This window comes from Mobula hypostoma, chromosome 28 (assembly GCF_963921235.1).
Source record: "Mobula hypostoma chromosome 28, sMobHyp1.1, whole genome shotgun sequence".
NCBI classification, from domain to species: domain Eukaryota; kingdom Metazoa; phylum Chordata; class Chondrichthyes; order Myliobatiformes; family Myliobatidae; genus Mobula; species Mobula hypostoma.
This window is the reverse complement of record NC_086124.1, coordinates 29,287,006-29,314,130: the sequence shown is the minus strand read 5'-3', so window position 1 is coordinate 29,314,130 and position 27,125 is coordinate 29,287,006. Positions and strand designations below refer to the sequence as shown.

Below are 27,125 nucleotides of genomic sequence, written 5' to 3'. Positions count from 1 at the left end.
CTTCTCCCCGTAACCTTTGACATCTTGAGTAACCAAGAACCTATCAATCTCCGCTTTAAATATACCCAGCCATCTGTGGCAATGGATTCCACAGATTCACCACCTTCTGGCTAAAGAAATCCCTCCTCACCTCTGTTTGAAAGGGGGCGTCCTTGAAATCTGAAGTTGTGCCCTCTGGTTCAAGACTCCCCCACTGTAGGCAACGTCCTCTGCACGTCCACTCTAACCAGGCCTCTCGGTATTCGATAGGCTTCAGTGAGATTCCCTTTCCGTTCTTCTGAACTTCAGTGAGACAAACACTCCATCAAACACCCCTCATGCGACAGCTTCTACTTGGGGCATCATCCCCGTGATCCCCCTCCCCAGCGTCCGCACGTCCTCTCTCAGGTAAGGAGCTCACGATACTCCAAATGCGGCCTGACCGATCTCTCGGCTTTCCACCCCTGCTTTTACGTTCTAGGCCTCTTGATACGAACACTAACACCACACTCGTCTTCCTCACCACCACCGACTCCACCTGCAAGTTATCTTTCAGGGAACCCTGCACGGAGACTCACAAATCCCTTTGCATCTCTGATTTCTGAATATCGGATTGTTGTGGGTGCGCCCCACCCTTCTAGATCAGTCTCATCCCTCCCTATTCCTCCCATCAGAGATATAACTCCCCACCCCTCGTCGCACCTCTCCTTGTCTCCCCCTTCTCGTCTCTCCTCCCCTCCCCCTTCCTCTCCCTTAGCATCTCACCCCTCCCCATCCAACTCCAGCTATCTTGCAGCTTCCTACCCCTCCACCCCTCCCCAGCTCCCTGACCCACCCTTTCAATCCTCTCAGTCTTTGTGACCCCTCCCTCCCCTACATCCCCCCCCGTCTCTCTGACAGTCTCCCTCCCGGTCTTTGTGACCCCGTACATCCTTCCCCGTCTCTGTGACCCCCCTCCCTCCTCTACACCCCTCCCCAGTCTTTGTGACCCCCTCCCTCCCCTACACCCTTCCCCATCTCTGTGACCCCCTCCCTCCTCTACACCCCTCCCCAGTCTTTGTGACCCCCCCTCCATCTCCTGCACCGTTTTCCGTCCCTGTGACCCCCCCTCCCTCCCCACCTCTGTGACACCGTCCTTCCCTTACACCCTGTCTGAGTTACAAACTGTCCGAGAGAGGGTAGGCTCTGCCCAAGAGACTTTGTGCTTGAGTCTAGTCTTCCCAGTGGATTTTGACCATCAGCAAGGCCCTTCAGCCCCTCTTTCCCTGCTAGCCCATGCCCGTGGGGTGAAGACGGATGACACAACCAGAGGGTGGACAGTGTTCAGTGTTTATATTCATTTTTATTAGATTAATTTGGAGGGAGTCATAGGTCTGGGCGAGATTCGCACCCCCCCTTCATCACCCTGATACCCACACCCCCTCCCCCCTCCCCACCCCACCCCCTTGAGGTTCCTGGTGTACATTAGCCTGAAGTGCATGCTGGAAGACGACTGATTGGTTGGGGGAGAGAGGTGTGGGTGGGGTGGAGGAGGGGTGGGTTGGTAGGTTGGGGAGGGGAGGTGGTGGAGGAAGAGGGGAGAGAAGGGTGGGTGAGGAGATGAGGTGGAAGGGGGGAGAATGAGCGAAGGGGGTGGATGTATAATGAGCTGGGTCCATCAGATCTGCTTTCACTACCATCGTCAGTTTGGATCGAGCTGTGCCCAGCCGGACCCTCCTCACCACTCACTGCAGACACCCGGAGTGCCCACATATACACAGACAGACAGACACACACACACACACACACACACACACACTCTCTCTCACACCCACATACATACACACACACACATACACACAGACATACACCCACACAGACACTCTCACACACACACACAGACATACAGACACAGACACTCTCACACATACACACACACACACACACACACACACACACACACACACAGACATACACCCACACAGACACTCTCTCACACACACTCTCTCTCACACCCACATACCCACACACACACAGACAGGCACTCTCTCACATACACACTCAGACACACATACACACACTCACAGACACATACACACACCCACACCCACACACGCACACACTCGCTCAGACACACACACTCTCTCACATCCACACACACACAGACACTCACATCCACATACACTCACACACACACGCACACACACACACTCTCTCTCTCACCGACACACACACACTCACACCCATCCCTGTGCAGTGAGCAGCCGTTAATATTGTGCTCCCCACCCCACCCCCAGCAAAGAGCAGACAGCGTGGGTGAGATCTCCCACCTGTCCCCCTGTGGGTGGTTACCGAGTACACTCTCCGGAACAGGATCCCGCACTCGGATGTCCCGGGTCCCAGCGGATTCATGCAAAGGCAGTTCATGATTAAGTAGAGTTGCTGCTGTTGTGCCGGACGGTACAGGTTGGGGCTGTCTACCCGCCCGTATCCGCCGTGACCATCTCCGGGATCCCCGGAGGCGACGCCACGCCAAGTCCGTTCAAGCTCGTTCAGTGTCCGGGGGCGACGGCAGCCCCCGCACCCCCCGTCTCAGCCCGCCCGCTAGAGCGAGGAGATGCGGACCGCGTCCCGGCTGTAGGCGGCCGTCAGCCTGGAGTTACGGAGCAGGTCCGGCGATCCCGGCGGGCTCTCCTCGGGGGTGTCAGCCAGTGGCGATGGCAGCCCCACCGTGGTGCCGGCCAGGTCCGACGGGAAGCAGTTCAGTTTCACCGCGCTGGGCAGCTTGGTGTTGAGACTGGAGCGGCTGGGGAGGGGGCGGCGGGGGCGGAGGGGATGAAGGAGAAAGGGGAGGGGGGGGAAGAAAGAGTGAGAGGGTGTGGGGAGAGAAGCAGGAAGGGTAGGGGAGAGATGAGGGGAGAGCAAAGGAGAAATTGGAGAGGAAAGGCAGACGGAGGGGAAGGAGGGGCGAGATGAAAGGGGGGAGAAAAGGCGAGTGAAGGAGAGGGAGGGGAAGAGAGGACGAGTGAGGGAGGGAGAGAGAGGAGGAGGGGGAGAGAGAGAGGAAAGGGGGAGGGGTGAGAAGGGGAGAGAGAGTGGGGAGGAGAGAAGGGGAAGAAAGACGGAAAGGGAGAGTGATAATGAGACGGGGGGGGGGGGGGAGGGAGAGAGGGAGAGGCAGAGAGAAATGATTAACAGCAGATGCTCCCGGCCAGTCGAGCCCCGGAGGACAGTGAGCAGGAAAACGGTGCAGATGCCGAAATCCTGAGAGGAAACCGGAGAGTGACCCCGAGGCAGCGCGGCTTCTCGGCCCTCGCTCAGTGCTGGGCGGAGGGGAGGAAACAGAGCCGACGTCTGCCCTGGTGGGGGGAGTGGGGGCAGCTGGGCGATGGACCGGGACCGAGAGAGGCGTGGGGAGGAGAGAAAGGGGGAGATGGACAGAGAATGAAAGACGGAAAGGAGACAAAGAAAGAGGAGCCAGAGAGAGAGAGAGGGTGATGAGGATGGGAAGGAAGAGGGGGGTGAGGGGGAAAGGATCGAGGGAGAGAGTGAGGGGACAGGGAGAGAGGGGTGAGGGGAAGGGAGAGAGTGAGGGGTGAGGGGAAGGGATTGAGGGAGAGAGTGAGGGGACAGGGAGAGAGGAGTGAGGGGGAGGGATTGAGGGAGAGAGAGAGAAGGGGCAGAGAATGAGGGGTGAGGGGAAGGGATTGAGGGAGAGACTGAGGGGTGAGGGGGAAGGGATTGAGGGAGAGAGTGAGAGGGCAGGGAGAGAGGGGTGAGGGGAAGGGATTGAGGGAGAGAGAGAAGGGGCAGAGAGTGAGGGGTGAGGGGAAGGGATTGAGGGAGAGAGTGAGGGGACAGGGAAAGAGGAGTGAGGGGAAGGGATTGAGGGAGAGAGAGAAGGGGCAGAGAGTGAGGGGTGAGGGGAAGGGATTGAGGGAGAGAGTGAGGGGACAGGGAGAAAGGAGTGAGGGGAAGGGATTGAGGGAGAGAGTGAGGGGCAGGGAGGGGGGGGAGAGTGAGGAGAAGGATGGGAATGGAAAGGGAGGTGGGACATGTCTAAGATAAGCGGACGAGTTTTAAGGTGAGACCAGGGGATTGGTGGAAGGACTAATAGTTTGGGTGGGGGCTGGAGTTTGGAAAATGCCTCCCAAGGGTGGTGTGGGGGCGCCAGTTCCTGGACGGCTTTTCGAGTCATTCCCGGCGAGGCTGGGCTTACCTGTGAGAGGTGTCGTGCCGGCGGGAGCCGAGGGCCAGGATGGTGCTGAGCCCCTGGGTGCTGGCGGCCCGGCTGACGGATGTGCTGGAGCTCCCCAGGCGCGACAGTCGCCGCTTGGGGAAGAGGGGGCAGCAGCACGCCCCCCTCCGGCCACGGTGGGGGGAGGACAGGGAGGTGCTCCGACTGCCCCGGGACGCCGAGGAGTCTGACAGGCAGGTCTGGGCATAGGTTCGCTCATCCGTGAATTCGTGGCTCTGTGGAAGGACGCAAGAGGGTCATGAGTGTCCCAGAACCTCTCTCCCTCCCAGAAACACTACACAACCATCTTCCAACTCCCCACCTCCCAAGTCCTATCTCCCCAAGTCCCAACTCTGAATGCCCCATCTCCCCGTCCCATCTCACCTCTTCCCCAGGCTTCCTCCCCATCAACAACCCCAATATCCCAATACACCTCATCACAATCCCCAAATTTCCCTCATCCCGTCCTTCAACGTTCCGTCCCTGATACCGGTCTCTCCCCATTCAGTCCCCAATCCCCCGACCTTCTCCATTTTCCAATACACCATCCCTCTCCATTCTGTCCCACTTCCTCACATCGCAACTCCCTACTTTCCACCTCATCAAGTCCCTTCCCTTATGTCCCATCTCCCCATCTCCCTAAATCCAATCTTCCAATGTCCTATCTCACCACTTCCTGAAAGGCTTCTCGTCATCCACAACCCCAATATCCCACCTCAAGTCAAGTCTAGTCAAGTCACTGTTTATTGTCATTTCGACCATAACTGCTGGTACAGTACACAGTAAAAACGAGACAACGTTTTTCAGGAGCATGGTGCTACATGAAACAATACAAAAACTACACTGAACTACGTAAAACAACACAAAAACTACACTAGACTGCAGACCTACCTAGGACTGCATAAAGTGCACAAAACAGTGTAGGCATTACAATAAATAATAAACAAGGCACAGTAGAGGGCAGTAGGTTGGTGTCAGTCCAGACTCTGGGTATTGAGGAGTCTGATGACTTGGGGGAAGAAACTGTTACATAATCTGGTTGTGAGAGCCTGAATGCTTTGGTACCTTTTGCCAGATGGCAGGAGGGAGAAGAGTTTGTATGAGGGGTGTGTGGGGTCCTTCACAATGCTGTTTACTTTATGGATGCAGCGTGTGGTTGTAAATGCCTGTAATGGCGGGAAGAGAGACCCCGATGATCTTCTCAGCTGACCTCACTATCCACTGCAGGGTCTTGTGATCCGAGCTGGTACAATTTCTGAACCAGGCAGTGATGCAGCTGCTCAGGATGCTCTCAATACAACCTCTGTAAAATGTGGTGAGGATGGGGGGGGGGGGTGGGAGATGAACTTTTCTCAGCCTTCGCAGAAAGTAGAGATTCTGCTGGGCTTTCTTTGCTATGGAGCTGGTGTTGAGGGACCAGGTGAGATTCTCCGCCAGGTGAACACCAAGAAATTTGGTGCCTTATCTTATCCCAATACACTTCATCCCATCCCTCAACGTTCCATCCCTGATACCAGTCTCTCCCCATTCAGTCCCCAGTACCCTGTCCCTCCCCGTTTTCCAATACCCCATCCCTCCTTTTAAGAGACGGTCTTTTAAGAGACTCTTAGATAGGTATATGAAGTTTAGAAAGAGGGCTATACAGTGGGGAAATCCTAGACAGTTTCTAGAGTAGGTTACATAGTCAGCACAACATTGTGGGCTGAAGGGCCTGTAATGTGCTGTAGATTTCTATGTTCTATGTTCTCCATTTTGTCCCATCTCTCCACGTCCCACCTCACAATGCCCCATCTTACCAAGTCCTTACCCACAATGTCCCTACTCCCCATGTTCCTTCCTCAATGTCCCATCTCCCCAAATCCCACCTCACCATCTCTCACCTCACCAAGTGTCAAAATCCAAGTTCCAACTCCCAATGTCCCATATTCCCAAATCCCATTTTCCAACATCCCATCTCACCTCTTCCCCAGGCTTCCTTTCCAAAAATCTTCTCCCCATCCACAACACCAATATCCCAACTCACTTTATCCCAATAATCATCACAATCCCCAAATTTCCCTCATCCCATCCCTCACCGTTCCATCCCCGATACCTGTCCCTCCCCATTTTCCAATACACATCTCTCCCTGATACTGGTCTCTCCCCATTCAGTCCCTGATACCCCAACCCTCCCCGTTTTCCAATACATCTTCCCTCCCCATTCTGTCCCTTCTCTCCACATCCCATCTTGCCAGGTCCCAGCTCCCCATGTGTCACTTCCCCAATGTTCCAATTCACCTCTTCCCTGGGCTTCCTTCCCGAAAGTCTCTCCTCTTCCTCAACTTCAATATCCCACCTCACCTTATCCTGTTCCATCCCCAATACCCCTTTGCACCTCAGATTCTTGAATTTTCTCACCGTTTTAAAATAATCTATTCCTTTATTCCACTTCTTTTCTCATTCTCCCAATCTATCCAGGTCCTTCTGTAGCCTCTCCACTTCCTCAAAACTACCTGCCCTCCACTTATCTTTGTATTACCTGAAAACCTGGCCACAAAATCATCAATTCTGTCATCCAGATCATTGACACATATAACGTAAAATGTGTTCGTTCCAACACAGACCCCTGTGGGACACCACTAGTTACCGGCAGCCAACCAGAAAAGGCTCCCTATACCCACTCTTTCCCCTCTGCCAGTCAGTCACTGCTCTATCCATGCTAGAACCTTTCCTGTAATGCCATGGGCTCGTCGCTTGATAAGCAGCCTCATGTGTGGCACCTTGTCAAAGGCCTTCTGAAAATCCAAGTACGCAACATCAACCAATTCTCCTTCGTCTATCCTGCCTGTTTCTTCAAAGAATTCCAACAGATTTGCCAGGCAAGATTTTCCTTTGAGGAAACCATGTTGACTACGGCCTATTTTATCATGTGCCTCCAAATACCCTGAGATCTCATCCTTAATAATCAACTCCAACACCTTCCCAACCATTGAGGTCAGACCAACAGGCCTATAGTTTCCTTTCTTCTGCCTCTCTCCCTTCTTGAAGAGTGGAGTGACATTTGCAATTTTTCAGCCTTCTGGAACCATTCCAGAATCTAGCGATTCTTGAAAGATCATTACTGATGCTTCATGATCTCTTCAGTTACCTCTTTAAGAACCCTGGGTGTAGTCCACCTGGTCCGGGTGATTTACCTACCTTCAGACCTTTCAGTTCCCCAAGCACCTTTTCCCTAGTAGTAGCAATTGAACTCACTTCTGCCCCGCAACACTCTTGAACTTCTTGCACACTACTAGTGTCTTCCACAGAGAAGACTGATACAAAATACTCATGCAGATAGTCCACCATTTCGTGTCCCCATTACCACATCTCCAACGTCATTTTCCAGCAGTCCAATATTCACTCTAATCTCTCTTTTACTCTTTATATACCTTTAGGTATTCTCTTGGATATTATTGTCTAGCAGCCCAATCCTCAACCACCACCACATGCCAATCTCAGAACTTCTCAACTCTTTGCAATTCTTCCAATGCTTCATCCCACCTCTCCACATCCCAGCCTGTATCCCAACCCATTCTATCCCAATAATCCTCATCTCAATCCTTGAATTTCCCGATTTATCCCAACACTTCCCATCCCATTACTGATAGCTAAACCCTTCCTGTCCCAATCTCCAAACCTCAAAATTCATCACACCCCTCCCAATCCCAACCTCAGTATCTCACTACTTCCTATCCCAATATTCCTCGTCTCAATTCCTGAACTTCACAACTTATTCCAATCCTCCCAATGCTCCATCACGTCCCTACCTCAGTATCTCACCCCATCCCAATATTCCTCATCTCAATTCCTTAACTTCCCAACTCATCCCAACCACAGTATCCTAACTCCCCATCTCAGAAACAATATCCCGCCTGGTGATCTAAGTATTCTCCACCCGATCTCCAAGCTTCCCAATTCATCCCAATCATCACCATCCCAACCCCGGTATTCCGCCATTTCCTATCACAAGGCGCCTCCCCGGTCTCACCGTGGTCCGCTCCAGGCAGTGCAGGAGGTGGTGATGCTGTTGTTCAAAGATAGAGATCTTACGGGCCAGGAGAGCGTGGGTGTCCGAGTCTAGGTCCTGGGGTATAGAGACAGAGAGGTAGGGAGGAGAGAGGGAGAGGTGTGGTAGAGAGAGAGAGAAAGTGAGAGCCGTTATCTTCAAGGATCAAGACTATTTGGTTCAGCCCCTCAGTTCCCGCTCCCAGCACTGGCTCCCCTCCCATCCAAGGGATTCCTCACGTTGGATCTGTTTCCCATCAGACCCCCGAGACACAGACTGTGGAGACTCTGCGAGGAAAACCCTGAACGGACCCCACACTCTGTCCATACCTCCCCTAATACCCCTCTTTTCCGAGAGACCCGCCTGCCCGATAAACCTCTCTGTCTCCATTACCTCAACCTCCCCGTCTCTGTGACCACATTCCTCCCCATCTCCGTGACCCCCTCCCTATCTCTGTGTCCCCCCTCCCCTACACCCCTCCCGATCTCCGTGACCCCATCCCTCCCCATCGCTATGACCCCCATCCTCCCCTATACCCCTCCCCATCACCGTGACCCTCTCCCTCCCCATCTCTGTGACCAACCCTCCCCTACACCCCTCCCCATCTCCGTGACCCCCCTCCCCTACACCCCTCCACATATCCGTGACCCCTCCCTCCGTATCTCTGTGACCTGCCCTCCCTCTCCTAAACCGTTCCCCGTCTCTGTGACACCCCTCCCCTACACCTCTCCCGATCTCTGTGATCTCCATCCCTCCCCATCTCCATGAACCCGCTCCCTCCCCTACACCCCTCCCCATCTCCGTGACCCCCTCCCTCCCCTACACCCCTCCCCATCTCCATGACCCCCTCCCCATCTCCGTGATCCCCTCCCTCCCCTACACGCCTCCTTGTCTCTGGAACCGTCTCCCTCCCCATCTCTGTGACCTCCCCTCCCCAGCACCCCTCCCTGTCTCCTCAACGTGCAATAGGTGATGAAAAATGACTGTGATTGTTCCATCAGAATATTTACCGGATCCAGCCCTCCGTTTTCCTTGTACTTCAGGTAGGCGTTAGTGGTCCCTGATTTTGCGAGACGGATTCTGGCCAGCCGGAGTTTCTGTGGGGAAATGGTGGGTGAGTCACGAGGCGAGGGTGGGGTGGGGGTGGATTATGTTCCATCAGGTGAGATGGACTCAGGAACACAGGGAGACTGCGGAAGCCATATAGACAGGTAACACTCCCGGGGTCAGACACAGAGTGAAACCCCCTCCACACCGTCCCATCGCACACTCCCGGGGTCAGACACAGAGTGAAGCTCCCTCCACACCGTCCCATCACACACTCCCGGGGTCAGACACAGAGTGAAACCCCCTCCACACCGTCCCATCACACACTCCCGGGGTCAGACACAGAGTGAAACCCCCTCCACACCGTCCCATCGCACACTCCCGGGGTCAGACACAGAGTGAAGCTCCCCCCACACCGTCCCATCGCACACTCCCGGGGTCAGACACAGAGTGAAGCTCCCCCCACACCGTCCCATCGCACACTCCCGGGGTCAGACTCAGAGTGAAGCTCCCCCCACACCGTCCCATCGCACACTCCCGGGGTCAGACACAGAGTGAAGCTCCCTCCACACCGTCCCATCGCACACTCCCGGGGTCAGACTCAGAGTGAAGCTCCCTCCACACCGTCCCATCGCACACTCCCGGGGTCAGGCACAGAGTGAAACCCCCTCCACACTGTCCCATCACACACTCCCGAGGTCAGACAGAGTGAAACACCTTCCACACTGTCCCATCACACACTCCCGGGGTCAGACTCATAGTGAAGCTCCCTCCTCACCGTCCCATCACACACTCCCGATGTCAGACACAGAGTGAAGCTCCCACCACACTGTCACATCACACACTCCCGGGGTCAGGCACAGAGTGAAGCTCCCTCCACATCGTCCCATCGCACACTCCCGGGGTCAGACACAGAGTGAAGCTCCCTCCACACCGTCCCATCACACACTCCCGGGGTCAGACACAGAGTGAAGCTCCCTCCACACCGTCCCATCGCACACTCCCGGGGTCAGACACAGAGTGAAGCTCCCCCCACACCGTCCCATCGCACACTTCCGGGGTCAGACACAGAGTGAAGCTCCCCCCACACCGTCCCATCGCACACTCCCGGGGTCAGACACAGAGTGAAACTCCCCCCGACACCGTCCCATCGCACACTCCCGGGGTCAGACTCAGAGTGAAGCTCCCCCCACACCGTCCCATCGCACACTCCCGGGGTCAGACTCAGAGTGAAGCTCCCCCCACACCGTCCCATCGCACACTCCCGGGGTCAGACTCAGAGTGAAGCTACCTCCACACCGTCCCATCACACACTCCCGGGGTCAGACACAGAGTGAAACTCCCTCCACACCGTCCCATCACACACTCCCGGGGTCAGACACAGAGTGAAACCCCCTCCACACCGTCCCATCGCACACTCCCGGGGTCAGACACAGAGTGAAGCTCCCCCCACACCGTCCCATCGCACACTCCCGGGGTCAGACACAGAGTGAAGCTCCCCCCACACCGTCCCATCGCACACTCCCGGGGTCAGACTCAGAGTGAAGCTCCCCCCACACCGTCCCATCGCACACTCCCGGGGTCAGACACAGAGTGAAGCTCCCTCCACACCGTCCCATCGCACACTCCCGGGGTCAGATTCAGAGTGAAGCTCCCTCCACACCGTCCCATCGCACACTCCCGGGGTCAGGCACAGAGTGAAGCTCCCTCCACACCGTCCCATCGCACACTCCCGGGGTCAGACTCAGAGTGAAGCTCCCTCCACACCGTCCCATCACACACTCCCGGGGTCAGACACAGAGTGAAACCCCCTCTACACTGTCCCATCACACACTCCCGAGGTCAGACAGAGTGAAACACCTTCCACACTGTCCCATCACACACTCCCGGGGTCAGACTCATAGTGAAGCTCCCTCCTCACCGTCCCATCGCACACTCCCGGGGTCAGACACAGAGTGAAGCTCCCCCCACACCGTCCCATCGCACACTCCCGGGGTCAGACTCAGAGTGAAGCTCCCCCCACACCGTCCCATCGCACACTCCCGGGGTCAGACACAGAGTGAAGCTCCCTCCACACCGTCCCATCGCACACTCCCGGGGTCAGATTCAGAGTGAAGCTCCCTCCACACCGTCCCATCGCACACTCCCGGGGTCAGGCACAGAGTGAAGCTCCCTCCACACCGTCCCATCGCACACTCCCGGGGTCAGACTCAGAGTGAAGCTCCCTCCACACCGTCCCATCACACACTCCCGGGGTCAGACACAGAGTGAAACCCCCTCCACACTGTCCCATCACACACTCCCGAGGTCAGACAGAGTGAAACACCTTCCACACTGTCCCATCACACACTCCCGGGGTCAGACTCATAGTGAAGCTCCCTCCTCACCGTCCCATCACACACTCCCGATGTCAGACTCAGAGTGAAGCTATCTCCACACCGTCCCATCACACACTCCCGGGGTCAGACACAGAGTGAAACTCCCTCCACACCGTCCCATCACACACTCCCGGGGTCAGACACAGAGTGAAACCCCCTCCACACCGTCCCATCACATACTCCCGGGGTCAGACTCAGAGTGAAGCTCCCCGCACACCATCCCGTCACACACTCCCGGGGTCAGACACAGAGTGGAACTCCCCCCACACCGTCCCGTCACACACTCCCGGGGTCAGACACAGAGTGGAACTCCCTCCACACCGTCCGTCACACACTCCTGGGGTCAGACACAGAGTGGAACTCCCTCCACACCGTCCGTCACACACTCCCGGGGTCAGATTCAGAGTGAAACCCCCTCCACACCGTCCCATCGCACACTCCCGGGGTCAGACACAGAGTGAAGCTCCCTCCACACCGTCCCATCGCACACTCCCAGGGTCAGGCACAGAGTGAAGCTCCCTCCACACTGTCCGATCACACACTCCCGGGGTCAGACACAGAGTGAAACTCCCTCCACACCGTCCCATCACACACTCCCGGGGTCAGACACAGAGTGAAACCCCCTCCACAGGGTCCCACCACACACTCCCGAGGTCAGACAGAGTGAAACACCTTCCACACCGTCCCATCACAAACTCCCGGGGTCAGACACAGAGTGAAGCTCCCCCCACACCGTCCCATCGCACACTCCCGGGGTCAGACACAGAGTGAAGCTCCCCCCACACCGTCCCATCGCACACTCCCGGGGTCAGACACAGAGTGAAGCTCCCCCCACACCGTCCCATCGCACACTCCCGGGGTCAAACTCAGAGTGAAGCTCCACCCACACCGTCCCATCGCACACTCCCGGGGTCAGACTCAGAGTGAAGCTCCCTCCACACCGTCCCATCTCACACTCCTGGGGTCAGACACAGAGTGAAGCTCCCACCACACTGTCCCATCACACACTCCTGGGGTCAGACACAGACTGAAGCTCCCTCCACACCGTCCCATCACACACTCCCGGGGTCAGACACAGAGTGAAGCTCCCACCACACCGTCCCATCACACACTCCCGGGGTCAGACACAGAGTGAAGCTCCCTCCACACTGTCCCATCACATACCCCCGGGGTCAGACACAGAGTGACTCTCTCTCTCTCTGTGCTGTAGAGTTTGATTTGCAGCAACATTTGTACTGGTGGGGATATTGACCACGTCCCACCTTTTGTGCCTTCATTTTATCGGCCCGCTGGTTCTGGTGGTAGATGCGACTGAAGTTGGAGACGATGACCGGAACAGGCAGTGCGATGACCAGCACACCGCTCAGCGAGCAGATGGAGCCAAAGATCTTTCCGGCAATCGTGTTGGGAACCATGTCTCCGTATCTGGAAGGTCAAAGTCTCAGGTGAAATCCGACCATCTGCTGCAGCCGCTCCGACTACTGAAACTGTGTTAACGCTGTTTCTCCAAAATCACCACGTCCGCCCGTCACTCTCGTCGTCTCTCTCTCTGCCTGGGCCTTCGAAACCTGCCACCACCCCCCCCCCCACCGGTAACACCGTACGTGTGAGAGATAGACAGGGGGATGGGGGAGAGAGGAGGATGGGAGAGAGAGGGGGATGGGAGAGAGAGGGGGATGGGGAAAGAGTTGGGGTTGGAGAGAAGGGGTTTGGGAGAGAGAGTGATGGGAGAGAGAGGGGGATGGGAGAGAGGGGGGATGGGAGACAGGGGGATGGGGAAAGAGTGGGGGTTGGAGAGAAGGGGTCTGGGAGAGAGGGGGATGGGAGAGAGAGGGATGGGGAGGACAGGAGGGGTTTGGGAAAGAGAGAGTGTGTGAGGGGGAGAGGGGGTGTGGGAAAGAGAGATGTGGTTAGGAAATGGAGGGATGCAAGAGAGATAGAGGGATTTAGGAAGAAGAGAGTGTGACTGGGAAAGAGAGACGTCTATGCAGGAGAGAGGGGGATGTGGGAAAGAGGGGTATGGCCAAGAGAGGAGGGATGGGGGAGAGAAAGAGGGGAATGTGAGACCGGAGATGTGTGTGAGAGGAAAGGGATGGGGAGACAGAGGAGAGAAATTTGGGAGAGGGGGAGATGGGAGAGAGTGAGGATGTGAGGGAGAGGGGGTTGGGAGAAAGTGGGGATGGGTGAGAGAGGGAATATGAGATTAAATGTGTCTGGGGGGGTGAGAATGTGGGGTTGTACTGGTACAGATGTACACACTGGGTGATCCCTTAGGGAATGATCTGTGTTAACAAGTGATCATTGACACCTCAACAGCACTCACAAACCTGTGTGTGTGACTGCGACTGTGTGTTTCAGTGTGTTTGATTGTGTGTGTGTGCTGACGTGGTATCTGTTTCAGTGTGAGTGTGTGTGAGTGAGTGTGTGTGTGAGTGTGTGTGTGAGTGAGTGAGTGTGTGTGTGTGAGTGTGTGTGTGAGTGTGTGTGAGTGAGTGTGTGTGTGAGTGTGTGTGAGTGTGTGAGTGAGTGTGTGTGTGAGTGTGTGTGAGTGAGTGTGTGAGTGAGTGTGTGTGTGAGTGTGTGTGTGAGTGAGTGAGTGTGTGTGTGTGTGTGTGTGTACATGCTGGTGCACGGCCGCGCAGTCACTGAAATGCTCCCACGCACGTAGCCTTCGTTGCCACACTGCTGGAGTTTTCTTCAGTGTAAAGTGCCACACAGTTTACACAGGCCGTGTAAAAATGTTCTGCCTCGAGCAATGGTTGGTCTACACAGCTGTTAAAAATTTAGAGAGAATGTTGTGTGTGAGAGAGAATGAACGTGAATGTGTGTGAGAGTGATTCACCAGGCTGTTGCTGGAATGGGGGCTGGAGGAGTCAGGACAGACTGGGGGTGGTTCTCACTGGGATGTAGGCAGTTCAGGAGGTGACTTTGTAGCGTTTTGAGGGACATTAATCGAATCAGCACAGACTCGTTTTCCCAGGGGAGGGAAGTCTAAAACTAAAGGTGTACGTTTATAGTGAGAGGGCTGAGGTTCAGAGCAGACCTGACGGTAAATATCTCACCCAGAGGGTGGGGTGGTGCTGTAGATCGAGGTGCATGATGAACTGCTAAAGATGAGCACAAAACAACAGAGCCCACTCCTGGGGATCTGTTATCCTATATAAACCTCCCCGAACCCCTGGACTAGATCCCAGCCTGTAACCCACTCCTGGGAATCTGTTATTCTATATAAACCTCCCCGAAACCCTGGACTAGATCTCAGTCTGTAATCCACTCACAGGGATCTGATATTCTATATAAACCTCCCTGAACCCCTGGACTAGATCCCAGCCTGTAACCCAATCCTGGGGATCTGTTATTCTATATAAACCTCTCTGAACCCCTGGACTAGATCCCAGCCTGTAACCCACTCACAGGGATCTGTTATTCTATATAAACCTCCCTGAACCCCTGGACTAGATCCCAGCCTGTAACCCACTCCTGGGGATCTGTTAGTCTACATAAACCTCCCCGAACCCCTGCATGAGATCCCAAATTGTAACCCACTCACAGGGATCTGTTATTCTATATAAACCTCCCCGAACCCCTGGATTAGATCCCAGCCTGTAACCCACTCACAGGGATCTGTTCTTCTATATAAACCTCCCCGAACTCCTGGATTAGATCCCAGCCTGTAACCCACTCACAGGGATCTGTTATTCTATATAAACCTCCCTGAACCCCTGGACTAGATCCCAGCCTGTAACCCACTCCTGGGGATCTGTTAGTCTACATAAACCTCCCCGAACCCCTGCATGAGATCCCAAATTGTAACCCACTCACAGGGATCTGTTATTCTATATAAACCTCCCCGAACCCCTGGATTAGATCCCAGCCTGTAACCCACTCACAGGGATCTGTTCTTCTATATAAACCTCCCCGAACTCCTGGATTAGATCCCAGCCTGTAACCCACTCACAGGGATCTGTTATTCTATATAAACCTCCCTGAACCCCTGGATTAGATCCCAGCCTGTAACCCACTCACAGGGATCTGTTCTTCTATATAAACCTCCCCGAACCCCTGGATTAGATCCCAGCCTGTAACCCACTCACAGAGATCTGTTATTCTATATAAACCTTCCCGAACCCCTGGACTAGATCCCAGCCTGTAACCCAATCCTGGGGATCTGTTATTCTATATAAACCTCTCTGAACCCCTGGACTAGATCCCAGCCTGTAACCCACTCACAGGGATCTGTTATTCTATATAAACCTCCCTGAACCCCTGGACTAGATCCCAGCCTGTAACCCACTCCTGGGGATCTGTTAGTCTACATAAACCTCCCCGAACCCCTGCATGAGATCCCAAATTGTAACCCACTCACAGGGATCTGTTATTCTATATAAACCTCCCCGAACCCCTGGATTAGATCCCAGCCTGTAACCCACTCACAGGGATCTGTTCTTCTATATAAACCTCCCCGAACTCCTGGATTAGATCCCAGCCTGTAACCCACTCACAGGGATCTGTTATTCTATATAAACCTCCCTGAACCCCTGGACTAGATCCCAGCCTGTAACCCACTCCTGGGGATCTGTTAGTCTACATAAACCTCCCCGAACCCCTGCATGAGATCCCAAATTGTAACCCACTCACAGGGATCTGTTATTCTATATAAACCTCCCCGAACCCCTGGATTAGATCCCAGCCTGTAACCCACTCACAGGGATCTGTTCTTCTATATAAACCTCCCCGAACTCCTGGATTAGATCCCAGCCTGTAACCCACTCACAGGGATCTGTTATTCTATATAAACCTCCCTGAACCCCTGGATTAGATCCCAGCCTGTAACCCACTCACAGGGATCTGTTCTTCTATATAAACCTCCCCGAACCCCTGGATTAGATCCCAGCCTGTAACCCACTCACAGAGATCTGTTATTCTATATAAACCTTCCCGAACCCCTGGACTAGATCCCAGCCTGTAACCCACTGCTGGGGATCTGTTATTCTATATAAACCTCCCCAAACCCCTGGATTAGATCCCAGCCTGTAACTCACTCCTGTGGATCTGTTATTCTGAACATAAACCTAACACATAGTTTTATTTATAACCTGGATATTTATTTACAGAGTAACAAATAGTCAGAAACTGTAAAGTGCTCCCTACTGCTCACTGTGTTGTTGGCCTGGAGAACAGATGAAAATTGCCTGGCTGGATATGTTACACTACGTTTTCTATTAATAACTGGCCAGTTTAAATTTTGACAGCTAGAATTTATTTTACCCAGGGCAGAAATGACTGATATGTGGGGACATAATTTTTAAGGTGAATGGTGCAAAGTATCGGCGGGGGGGGGGGGGATGTCAAAGTTAAGTACAGAGAGAGGTGTGGGGGGTGGGGAATGGGGAATGTTCTGACCTGCCGGGGTGGTGGTAGAGGCAGATACATTAGGGGCAATTTACAGACTCTTAGAATGGGTGCGTGGATGATAGAAAAACAGAAGGGTTGTAGGAGGAAGGGTTTGATTGATCTTAACAGGTCGGTATAACTTGATGGGCCGAAGGGCCTGTATTGTCAGATCTATGTGGCTGGGGTCTTTGAAAAGATCAAGGGCTGTCCTTCAGCACGGAGAATCCCTGACACGCATTGGTGGGATTCACTGCCACAGGAGACCAACCCATTGGGTCTATTTGAAGTGGAGATCGTCGGTCCATGGTTCGTCAGGGTGTCAAAGGCTACAGGGAGAAGGCAGGAGAATGGGGGCTGAGGGGGATAATGATGGGATAGCAGAGCAGACTCGATGGGCCAAATGGCCTGATTCGACTCCCATGTCTTAGCTACAAGGTATTGAGCCACCGTCTTCTACAGAGGAGGATCCCACCCTGCATGCCCCGAGACTCCCTCCCTACCACCTGCAGCACTGGCACGGCTCTCCCCCCACCCCAGCCCACCACCCACCCGATCCAAGCCCTCCCACGTGGCTTGACTACTCGGGGAGGGAGCGTTGCTGAGGAGAAGGAGAGGAGAGAGTGAAAGGGAACAGAAACAGACTGCGGGGGGTTGAGGCAAAGGGCCGAATGACAGAGTGAGGGTGAATGAGGGAGAGGAAGGGAGGCGGAGAGAGAGAGGGGTATAGAGGACACGAGGGACAGTGGGAGTGAAAGAAAGTAGGGGCAAGGTAGAAAATGGAAGTGTGGAGGGAGCTTCACTCTGTGTCTGACCCTGGGAGTGTGTGATGGGACGGTGTGGAGGGAGTTTCACTCTGTGTCTGAGCCCGGGAGTGTGTGACGGGACGGTGTGGAGGGAGCTTCACTCTGTGTCTGACCCCGGGAGTGTGTGACGGGACGGCAGAGAGGGAGTTTCACTCTGTGTCTGACCCCGGGAGTGTGTGATGGGACGGTGTGGAGGGAGCTTCACTCTGTGCCTGACCCCGGAAGTGTGTGATGGGACGGTGTGGAGGGAGCTTCACTCTGTGTCTGACCCCGGGAGTGTGCAATGGGACGGTGTGGAGGGAACCGCACTCTGTGTCTGACCCCAGGAGTGTGCGATGGGACAGTGAGGAGGGAGATTCACTTTGTGTCTGACCACGGGAGTGTGCAATGGGACGGTGTGGAGGGAGCCGCACTCTGTGTCTGACCCCGGGAGTGTGTGATGGGACGGTGTGGAGGGAGTTTCACACTGTGTCTGACCCCGGGAGTGTGTGATGGGACGGTGTGGAGGGAGCTTCACTCTGTGTCTGACCCCGGGAGTGTGCGGTGGGACGGTGTGGAGGGAGATTCACTCTGTGTCTGACCCTGGGAGTGTGCGATGGGACGGTGTGGAGGGAGTTTCACTCTGTGTCTGACCCCGGGAGTGTGCGATGGGACGGTGTGGAGGGAGCTTCACTCTGTGTCTGACCCCGGGAGTGTGTGATGGGATGGTGTGGAGGGAGATTCACCCTGTGTCTGACCCCGGGAGTGTGTGATGGGACGGTGTGGAGGGAGTTTCACTCTGTGTCTGACCCCGGGAGTGTGTGATGGGACGGTGTGGAGGGAGCTTCACTCTGTGTCTGACCCCGGGAGTGTGTGATGGGATGGTGTGGAGGGAGTTTCACCTTGTGTCTGACCCCGGGAGTGTGTGATGGGACGGTGTGGAGGGAGTTTCACCCTGTGTCTGACCCTGGGAGTGTGTGATGGGACGGTGTGGAGGGAGTTTCACTGTGTCTCTGACCCCGTGAGTGTGTGATGGGACGGTGTGGAGGGAGTTTCACTCTGTGTCTGAGCCTGGGAGTGTGTGATGGGACAGTGTGGAGGGAGTTTCACTCTGTGTCCGACCCCGGGAGTGTGTGATGGGACGGTGTGGAGGGAGTTTCACTGTGTCTCTGACATCAGGAGTGTGTGATGGGACGGTGTGGAGGGAGTTTCACTCTGTGTCTGAGCCTGGGAGTATGTGATGGGACGGTGTGGAGGGAGATTCACTCTGTGTCTGACCCCGGGAGTGTGTGACGGGACGGTGTGGAGGGAGCTTCACTCTGTGTCTGACCCCGGGAGTGTGCGATGGGACGGTGTGGAGGGAGCCGCACTCTGTGTCTCACCCCGGGAGTGTGCGATGGAACGGTGTGGAGGGAGTTTCACTCTGTGTCTGACCCCAGGAGTGTGTGTTGGGACGGCGTGGAGGGAGATTCACTCTGTGTCTGACCCCGGGAGTGTGCGATGGGACAGTGAGGAGGGAGATTCACTCTGTGTCTGACCCTGGGAGTGTGTGATGGGACGGTGTGGAGGGAGCTTCACTCTGTGTCTGACCCTGGGAGTGTGTGTTGGGACGGTGTGGAGGGAGATTCACTCTGTGTCTGACCCCGGGAGTGTGTGATGGGACGGTGTGGAGGGAGTTTCACTCTGTGTCTGACTCCGGGAGTGTGTGATGGGACGGTGTGGAGGGAGTTTCACTCTGTCTGACCCCGGGAGTGTGTGATGGGACGGTGTGGAGGGAGCTTCACTCTGTGTCTGACCCCGGGAGTGTGTGTTGGGACGGTGTGGAGGGAGATTCACTCTGTGTCTGACCCCGGGAGTGTGTGATGGGACGGTGTGGAGGGAGTTTCACTCTGTGTCTGACTCCGGGAGTGTGTGATGGGACGGTGTGGAGGGAGTTTCACTCTGTGTCTGACCCCGGGAGTGTGTGATGGGACGGTGTGGAGGGAGCTTCACTCTGTGTCTGACCCCGGGAGTGTGTGTTGGGATGGTGTGGAGGGAGATTCACTCTGTGTCTGACCCTGGGAGTGTGTGATGGGACGGTGTGGAGGGAGCTTCACTCTGTGTCTGACCCCGGGAGTGTGTGTTGGGACGGTGTGGAGGGAGATTCACTCTGTGTCTGACCCCGGGAGTGTGTGATGGGACGGTGTGGAGGGAGTTTCACTCTGTGTCTGACTCCGGGAGTGTGTGATGGGATGGTGTGGAGGGAGTTTCACTCTGTGTCTGACCCCGGGAGTGTGTGATGGGACGGTGTGGAGGGAGCTTCACTCTGTGTCTGACCCCGGGAGTGTGTGTTGGGACGGTGTGGAGGGAGATTCACTCTGTGTCTGACCCCGGGTGTGTGTGATGGGACGGTGTGGAGGGAGTTTCACTCTGTGTCTGACTCCGGGAGTGTGTGATGGGACGGTGTGGAGGGAGCTTCACTCTGTGTCTGACCCCGGGAGTGTGTGATGGGACGGTGTGGAGGGAGCTTCACTCTGTGTCTGACCCCGGGAGTGTGTGTTGGGACGGTGTGGAGGGAGATTCACTCTGTGTCTGACTCCGGGAGTGTGTGATGGGACGGTGTGGAAGGAGCTTCACTCTGTGTCTGACCCCGGGAGTGTGTGTTGGGACGGTGTGGAGGGAGCTTCACTCTGTGTCTGACTCGGGGAGCGGGGTTTGGTATTATGAATGAAGCCAGTGCTGATGTCGGGATGAATGACAGGTTGAAGAGCTGCTAATGATCTCAGGATCTGCATGGTTATTGGAGAGGCCGGTTTATCACCAGGTTTGAGTTCATTAACTCCAAGGGCACCGGCACGACCCTGTGTGTAAACAGTTAATCTGATTCTGTCCGTTCTCACTTCCCGTTCCCTGTACCGGCTCGTCACTCCCCCACCCCCCACGTTCCCATGGATGGGGGTGCTGGGAGGGAGAGTGAAGGGAAGGTGAGAGGGTGAGAGTTGGGTGAGTAATGGATGGATAAAAGAGCAGGTTGTAGGGATAGAGGGATGGAGAGAATAACCGATGTAATAGATAGAGGAATGAGACAGAACGATGAGTGGAGGGAAAGGGGTGATGAATGGAGGGTCGGGATAGAGGGATGGAGTGATGGATGGAGGGAGAGAGGGGAGGGAGGTATGGACATACTATACTGCATGGGAAGGATTGTTGCATCACCCTAGTGTGGTCATCCAGAAAGGGTGGTGAGGACGGTTGGCGGGGGCGGATGTAGGGGGGACGGGAGGGATAGGGGACAGAGGAGAAGTGTTGCCTCGCCCCAGCAAGGCGATGTGACAGTGGGGGGGATAAGGCGAATGGAAGGGCGGGGGATAGATGAGGGAGGGAAGCGATTCTCACCCAGCATGGGGATGTGGCAATTCCAGAAGGCGGCCGGGAGCGCTGGACGGACAGGACGGTGAGGATGAGAGAAGGACCGACGAGAAGCGCGCCTCACCCCCCTGTGGTCACTGTGTAGCAGAGGGCGACCGGGAAGGAGGGGTGCTCGGAGGGACGGGGAGGACAGGACCGATGGGAAACAGCCTCACCCCAGCGTAGTCATGGTGACGATGGTGTACCAGAAGGCGGCCGGGATGCTGGTAAAGTTGGTGCCGGCCGTGCCCTTCTCGGCGTAGAACATGACGGTGGCGAAGATGACGATGGCCATGGTGAGCGAGAAGAGCAGGAAGCCGAGCTCGGAGGCACAGCTCCGCAGGGTGTAGCCCAGGATGCGGAGCCCCTGCGAGTGGCGGGAGAACTTGAAGATGCGGAACACGCGGAAGACCCGCAGGGTAACGAAGGCGCCGCTCACGTCCTCGTTGGCGGGGACCAGCAGCCCGATGTAGTAGGGCAGAATGGCCACCACGTCGATCAGGCTCATGACGCTGCGGGCGAAGCGCCAGCGGCAGGGGGCGGCGAACAGCCGGAGCAGGTACTCGCAGGTGAAGATGAGCACGCACGCCGTGTCCATGCAGACGAAAGCCAAGCTGAAGCGCTCCCCGCACGGCAGCTGGCCGCTCTGGCCGGCCGGCGCCCGGCACGGCACCGTCTCCACCACGTTGGCCACCACCGACACGGCGATGAAGAAACCCGTCACGTAGTAGAAAACCAGGGCCACTGTGCTGGTGTGCGGGTTCTCGAAGGCGCGCCACAGCCGCTGGCGGCCGGTGCCTCCCGCGTCGCCGGCGCCCTCCCCTCCGCCTCCTCCGCCCTCCTCGGCGTCGTCGGCCAGCCGCTCGGCGCTCTCCTTCCTCCTATCCCGGTACTCCTCCAGGCAACAGTCGCCGATCAGCTCGGGAACCAGGCCGAAGAAGGCGAGCTCGTGGTCGAAGGCGGCGAGGCACTCGTGGCGCGGGTAGTGGAGGCGGCCGGTGCGGTAGAAGTTGAGGATGTGGCGGAAGAGCTCGGCGTCCCGGTCGAAGAAGTATTCGCGGGTGTCCTCGCTGTAGAAGAACTCCTTCTCGCTGCTGCCCAGCAGTGTGTCCGGGTAGCGCTCCAGGGTGGCCTTCCACGTCTGGAAGCGGCGGCCGCTCACGTTCACCACCAGCAGCTCGTCGCCGCGCTTGGAGGGCGAGGAGCCGGCCGGCGACGAGGTGGAGGGAGCCGGCGGGGCTCGGGGCATGGGAGCCCGGGCCAGGGGTAGCCAGCCGACGGCGGCGGCCCGGGCAAAGGGCAGCCACGTGGATACGCCCGCCGCCATGGCTGGTCGGGGAGGGGAGAGAGCGTGAGAGGAGGGGAGGAGGTAGAAAGGGGAAGGAGAGAGGGGGCATGCGGTGAAGGGGAGAAGGGGGCGAACGGGGGGAGTGTGAGGGTGAGGAAGGGGGCGGGGGCGGCGCCGGAGGTGGAGGGAGAGTGAGAGATGGGAGGAGAAATGGGAAGGGAACTGTGAAGATGCAGGATTAAGGAGTTGAGAAGAAGACTCAGGAGGTTAAGGGGTTGTTGAGGGAGGGTAAGGGGATTTGAGGAAGGAGGCGGAGGGAGGGTGAGGAGGGTTCAAGAGGTGAGGAAGTAGAGGGGGCGAATTGAAAAGCGGCCGGTCGATCGGTCTGGCTCCCCCGCCGCTCGACATGTCCCGCTACCGTCCCCGCCGCTGTCGGGACCCGCAGCCCGTCCTGTACAGAGACGCAAAGAGCGAGGCGGTCAGGACGGCGCAGAGATAAAACCTACTTCCCCACCCACTTCCCACCCCAGACTGAGAGAAAAAAACAACAATCAGCCCTCGGGACCCCGCCCACAGGAGGAGGAGAGCGAGAGGTCACCCCCCGTCCGGTGTAGGGGCGCAGGATGGGATGGGTTGAGCGATGGAGAGGGCGAATTCAGGCAGGCAGAAAGGGGGATGAGGGAGGGAGAGGGGAGAAAGAGAAGGGGAACTGTGAAAATAGAAGGGAAGAAGAGACTGAGGGGGGAGATGGAGAGAGGGATGGAGGGAGAAGGGGGATGGAGGGGAATAGGAGGGAGCGGGGTGAGAGAGGAGAAGAGGGAAAGGGAGGGAGAGGAAGAGGAATGGAGGGAGAGGGTGAGAGTGGAGAGAGGGAGTGAAACAGAAAGAAAGAGAGAGCGAGAGAGGGGGAGAGAGTGACAGGAGAAAGGTGACTCTCAGCGACCCACCTCGCACTCTGTCTCAGCATCGGGGACGCGGAGGGCGAGGGATATCGGAGATCGGTGAAGGGTGCGGGACCTCGGTCAGGGGGCGGGGAAAATCAGTTGGCGGAGATCTCCCTGCCTCCCCGCAGGACATCGTACCTGCAGGCCCGGTCTGTGTGCCCTTCCTGACCGCTGCTCTCGCCGGCCCGGCCGCCCCGGCAGCGGCGCTGATGAAATGTTCCAGCTCTCCTGTCCTGCACCGGCGGCTGTTTAAAGGCCACCCCGCCGACGCCGCAGAGCCCGGGCGGGGCGAGACTGCGCTGCTAACGCTTCCCCGGGGGCCCTCTGGCGGAGCCGGGCGTCGGGAGGCGGCGGGGACCCGGACGCTGAGGTCCGGAAGGGAGCGGGTTGCGTGCAGAGGGCCCCTCCGTACCCCAGTCTCCCGCTCCTTTGCGGGTCTCTCAGCCCAAGCACTCTGACCCACATATTCCGATCCAAACACCGCACCACAGGTATTCCGGGCACCGGAGCCTGGGAGGCTGAGGAACGATTTCCTGGAGGAATACACAATTTTGAGGGTAAATGCAAGCAAGCTTTTCCCCTTCCGGGTGGGTGAGACAACAACTAGAAGTCACTGCTCTGGGGGGAGCTTCTTCACTCAGAGGGCGGCGTGAGTACGGAACGAGCTGCCGGCGCAAGCGGTGGGCGCTGACTCGATTTTAATGTCTAAGAGAAGTTTGGATAGGGACAGGGATGGGAGGGCCATGGTCCCGGTGCAGACAGAAGTTCAAGTCGGCGTGGACCAAATGGTTCCTGCCCTAGTGCTCAGTGACTCTGAAATCCACATATCCCCCAGCTATACACTGCGTATATCCAAAATCGATCCACACATCCCTATCCTGTTTCCATCCAGCACCACTCCCCCCCCCCCACCCATTTACGGAAGTCCGACCCTTCTCCACCCTTCTATTCCCGACCCACACCTACACCCAGCATCTTTTAGAATCCAATCTGAACATACACTCCAATACATCGAATCATTGGAACCAGATTCCCATATTCCTCATCCTGTACGCTTATTTAGGACCACACATTCCCATTCGCAACCTCAGATTCTGATCCTCACATTCCAATATTCCCGTTCCCATTCTCACATTTTCAATCCCATCCCCATTCTCATCCCTACATTATCATTCCCAATCTCACATTCTGATTTCCATCCCCACATTCCCATTCTCACATTCCCATTCCCATCCCCACATTCCCGTGCACGCATTCCCTTTTCAACATTCTCATTCCTATCCCCACATTCCCATTCCCATTCCCATTCTCACATTCACATTCCCACGCATGCATTCCCCTTTCAACGTTCTTATTCCCATCCCCACATTCCCATTCTCACATTCCCACTCCCATTCCGATCCCCATATTCCCACGCATGCATTCCCTTTTCAGCATTCTCATTCCCATTCCCAAGCACATATTCACTTTTCCACAATCCCATTCCCAGTCACACATTCATTTCGCCAGATCCTCATTTCCTCCCAGACATTCTATATCTGACTATTCCAGTCTGCAGATTCCAATCCATGCAACCATTCCGGCCCAGGCAATCACATCAATACATCCCAGTGCCTGTGACCCATCAATACATCCCAGTGCATACGCCCCAATTCCACCTTTCCACATCTACGTCTTCCAGTCCCAACATTCACATCCAGAATCTGTGATCAACATTCCCAGAGCATACATCCCAATCCATGCATTCTGATCCACACCCCCATTTCAATCCAGATGGCAAAATCCAGAACCAGGTTTAATATGTCATGAAATTTGTTAACTTTGTGGTGGCAGTTCAATGCAATACATGATAAGTATAGAAAAAGATTAATTACTGCAAGTATACACAGTGCCGATAAAAAGTATTCCCCCCCTTATAAACACCCCCCCCGAGAAGTTTTCATGTTTTATTGTTTTACATCATTGAATCACACTGGATTTAATTTGGCTTTTTTGACACTGATCAACAACAAAAGACTGTTTTGTGTCAAAGTGAAAGCAGATCTTTGCAAAGTAATCTAAGTTAATTACAAATACAAAACACAAAATAATTGATTGCATAAGTATTCACCCCCTTTATTTAGTAGATGCACCTTTGGCAGCAATTACAGCCTTGAGTCTGTGTCGATGGGTCTCTATCAGCTTTGCATGGCTGGACATTGCAATTTTTCCCCATTCTTTACAAAACTGCTCAAGCTCTGTCAGATTGCATGGGGATTGTGAGTGAACAGCCCTTTTCAAGTCCAGCCAGAAATTCTCAATTGGATTGCGGTCTGGACTCTGACTTGGCCATTCCAGGACATTAACTTTGTTGTTTTTAAGCCATTCCTGTGTAGCTTCTGCTTTATGCTTAGGGTCATTGTCTTGCTGGAAAACAAATCTTCTCCCGAGTCACAGTTCTCTTGCAGACTGCATCAGGTTTTCCTCCAGGATTTCCCTGTATTTTGCTGCATTAATTTTACCCTCTATCTTCACAAGCCTTCCAGGGCCAGCTGCAGTGAAGCATCCCCACAGCATGATGCAGCCACCACCATGTTTCACGGTAGGAGTGGGATGTTTTTAACGATGTCCAGTGTTTGGCTTATGCCAAATTTAGCATTTAGTCTGATGGCCAAAGAGCTCAATTTTGGTTTCATCAGACCATAGAACCTTCTTCCAGCTGACTTCAGAGTCTCCCACACGCCTTCTGGCAAACTCTAGCTAGAAATTCATGTGAGTTTTTCTCATCAGTGGCTTTCTCTTGGCCACTCTCCCATGAAGCTGTGACTGGTGAAACACCCAGACAACAGTTGTATGTGCAGTCCCTCCCATCTCAGCCATTGCAACTCCACCAGGGTTGTCACAGGTCTCTTGGTGGCCTCCCTCACTAGTTCCCTTCTTGCACGGTCACTCAGTTTTTGAGGATGGCCTGCTCTGGGCAGATTTACAGCTGTACCATATTCTTTCCATTTCTTGAAGGTTGACTTAACTATACTCCAAGGAATGTTCAGAGACTTGGAAATATTCTTGTATCCATCTCCTGAATTGTGCTTTTCAATAACCTTCTTCGGGAGTTGATTTGAGTGTTCTTTTGTCTTCATGGTGCAGTTTTTGCCAGGATACTGACTCACCAGCAGTTGGACCTTCCAGATACAGGTATATTTTAAGTACAATTAATTGAAACTCCTTGACCGCACACAGTTCTCCAAGAACAGATCTCCATTTGACTAATTATGTGATTTCTAAAACCAATTGGCTGCACCAGTGATGATTTAGTGTGTCATGTTAAAGGGGGTGAATACTTTGCAATCAATTATTTTGTGATTTATATTTGTAATTAATGTAGTTCACTTTGTAGTGATCTGTTTTCACTTTGACACAAGTCTTTTTCTGACTGTTCAAAAGAGCCAAATTTAATCCACTGTGATTCAATGTTGTAAAACAATAAAACATGAAAACTTCTGCCGGGGGGGGGGATGGTTTATGAGGGGGTGAATACTTTTTTTAGGCACTGTTTACAGTTATTCATTTATAGGAATTGAATATGTATATTAAATAGTTAAGATAAGTAGTGTAAAAATAGAAATTTTAAAAAAGTAGTGAGGTAGTTTTCATGGGTTCAATGTCCATTTAGAAATCGGATGGCAGAGGGGAAGAAGCTGTTC

At 55.0% G+C, this 27,125-nt stretch overlaps 1 protein-coding gene across 1 annotated transcript; it reads right to left on the bottom strand.

The window, feature by feature from the left end:
* Window positions 1-1,438: 1,438 nt before the first annotated feature.
* Window positions 1,439-23,738, bottom strand: LOC134339162 (potassium voltage-gated channel subfamily D member 1-like). The gene is made up of 7 exons (XM_063035535.1): window positions 23,581-23,738; window positions 21,387-22,949; window positions 12,910-13,072; window positions 9,233-9,319; window positions 8,205-8,300; window positions 4,178-4,431; window positions 1,439-2,764 (listed from the first exon to the last, which is right to left on the bottom strand). The coding sequence occupies exons 2-7, from the start codon at window positions 22,535-22,537 to the stop codon at window positions 2,563-2,565; spliced, it is 1,953 nt and encodes a 650-aa protein (XP_062891605.1). The 5' UTR covers window positions 22,538-22,949; window positions 23,581-23,738; the 3' UTR covers window positions 1,439-2,562.
* Between the last annotated feature and the right edge of the window lie 3,387 nt (window positions 23,739-27,125).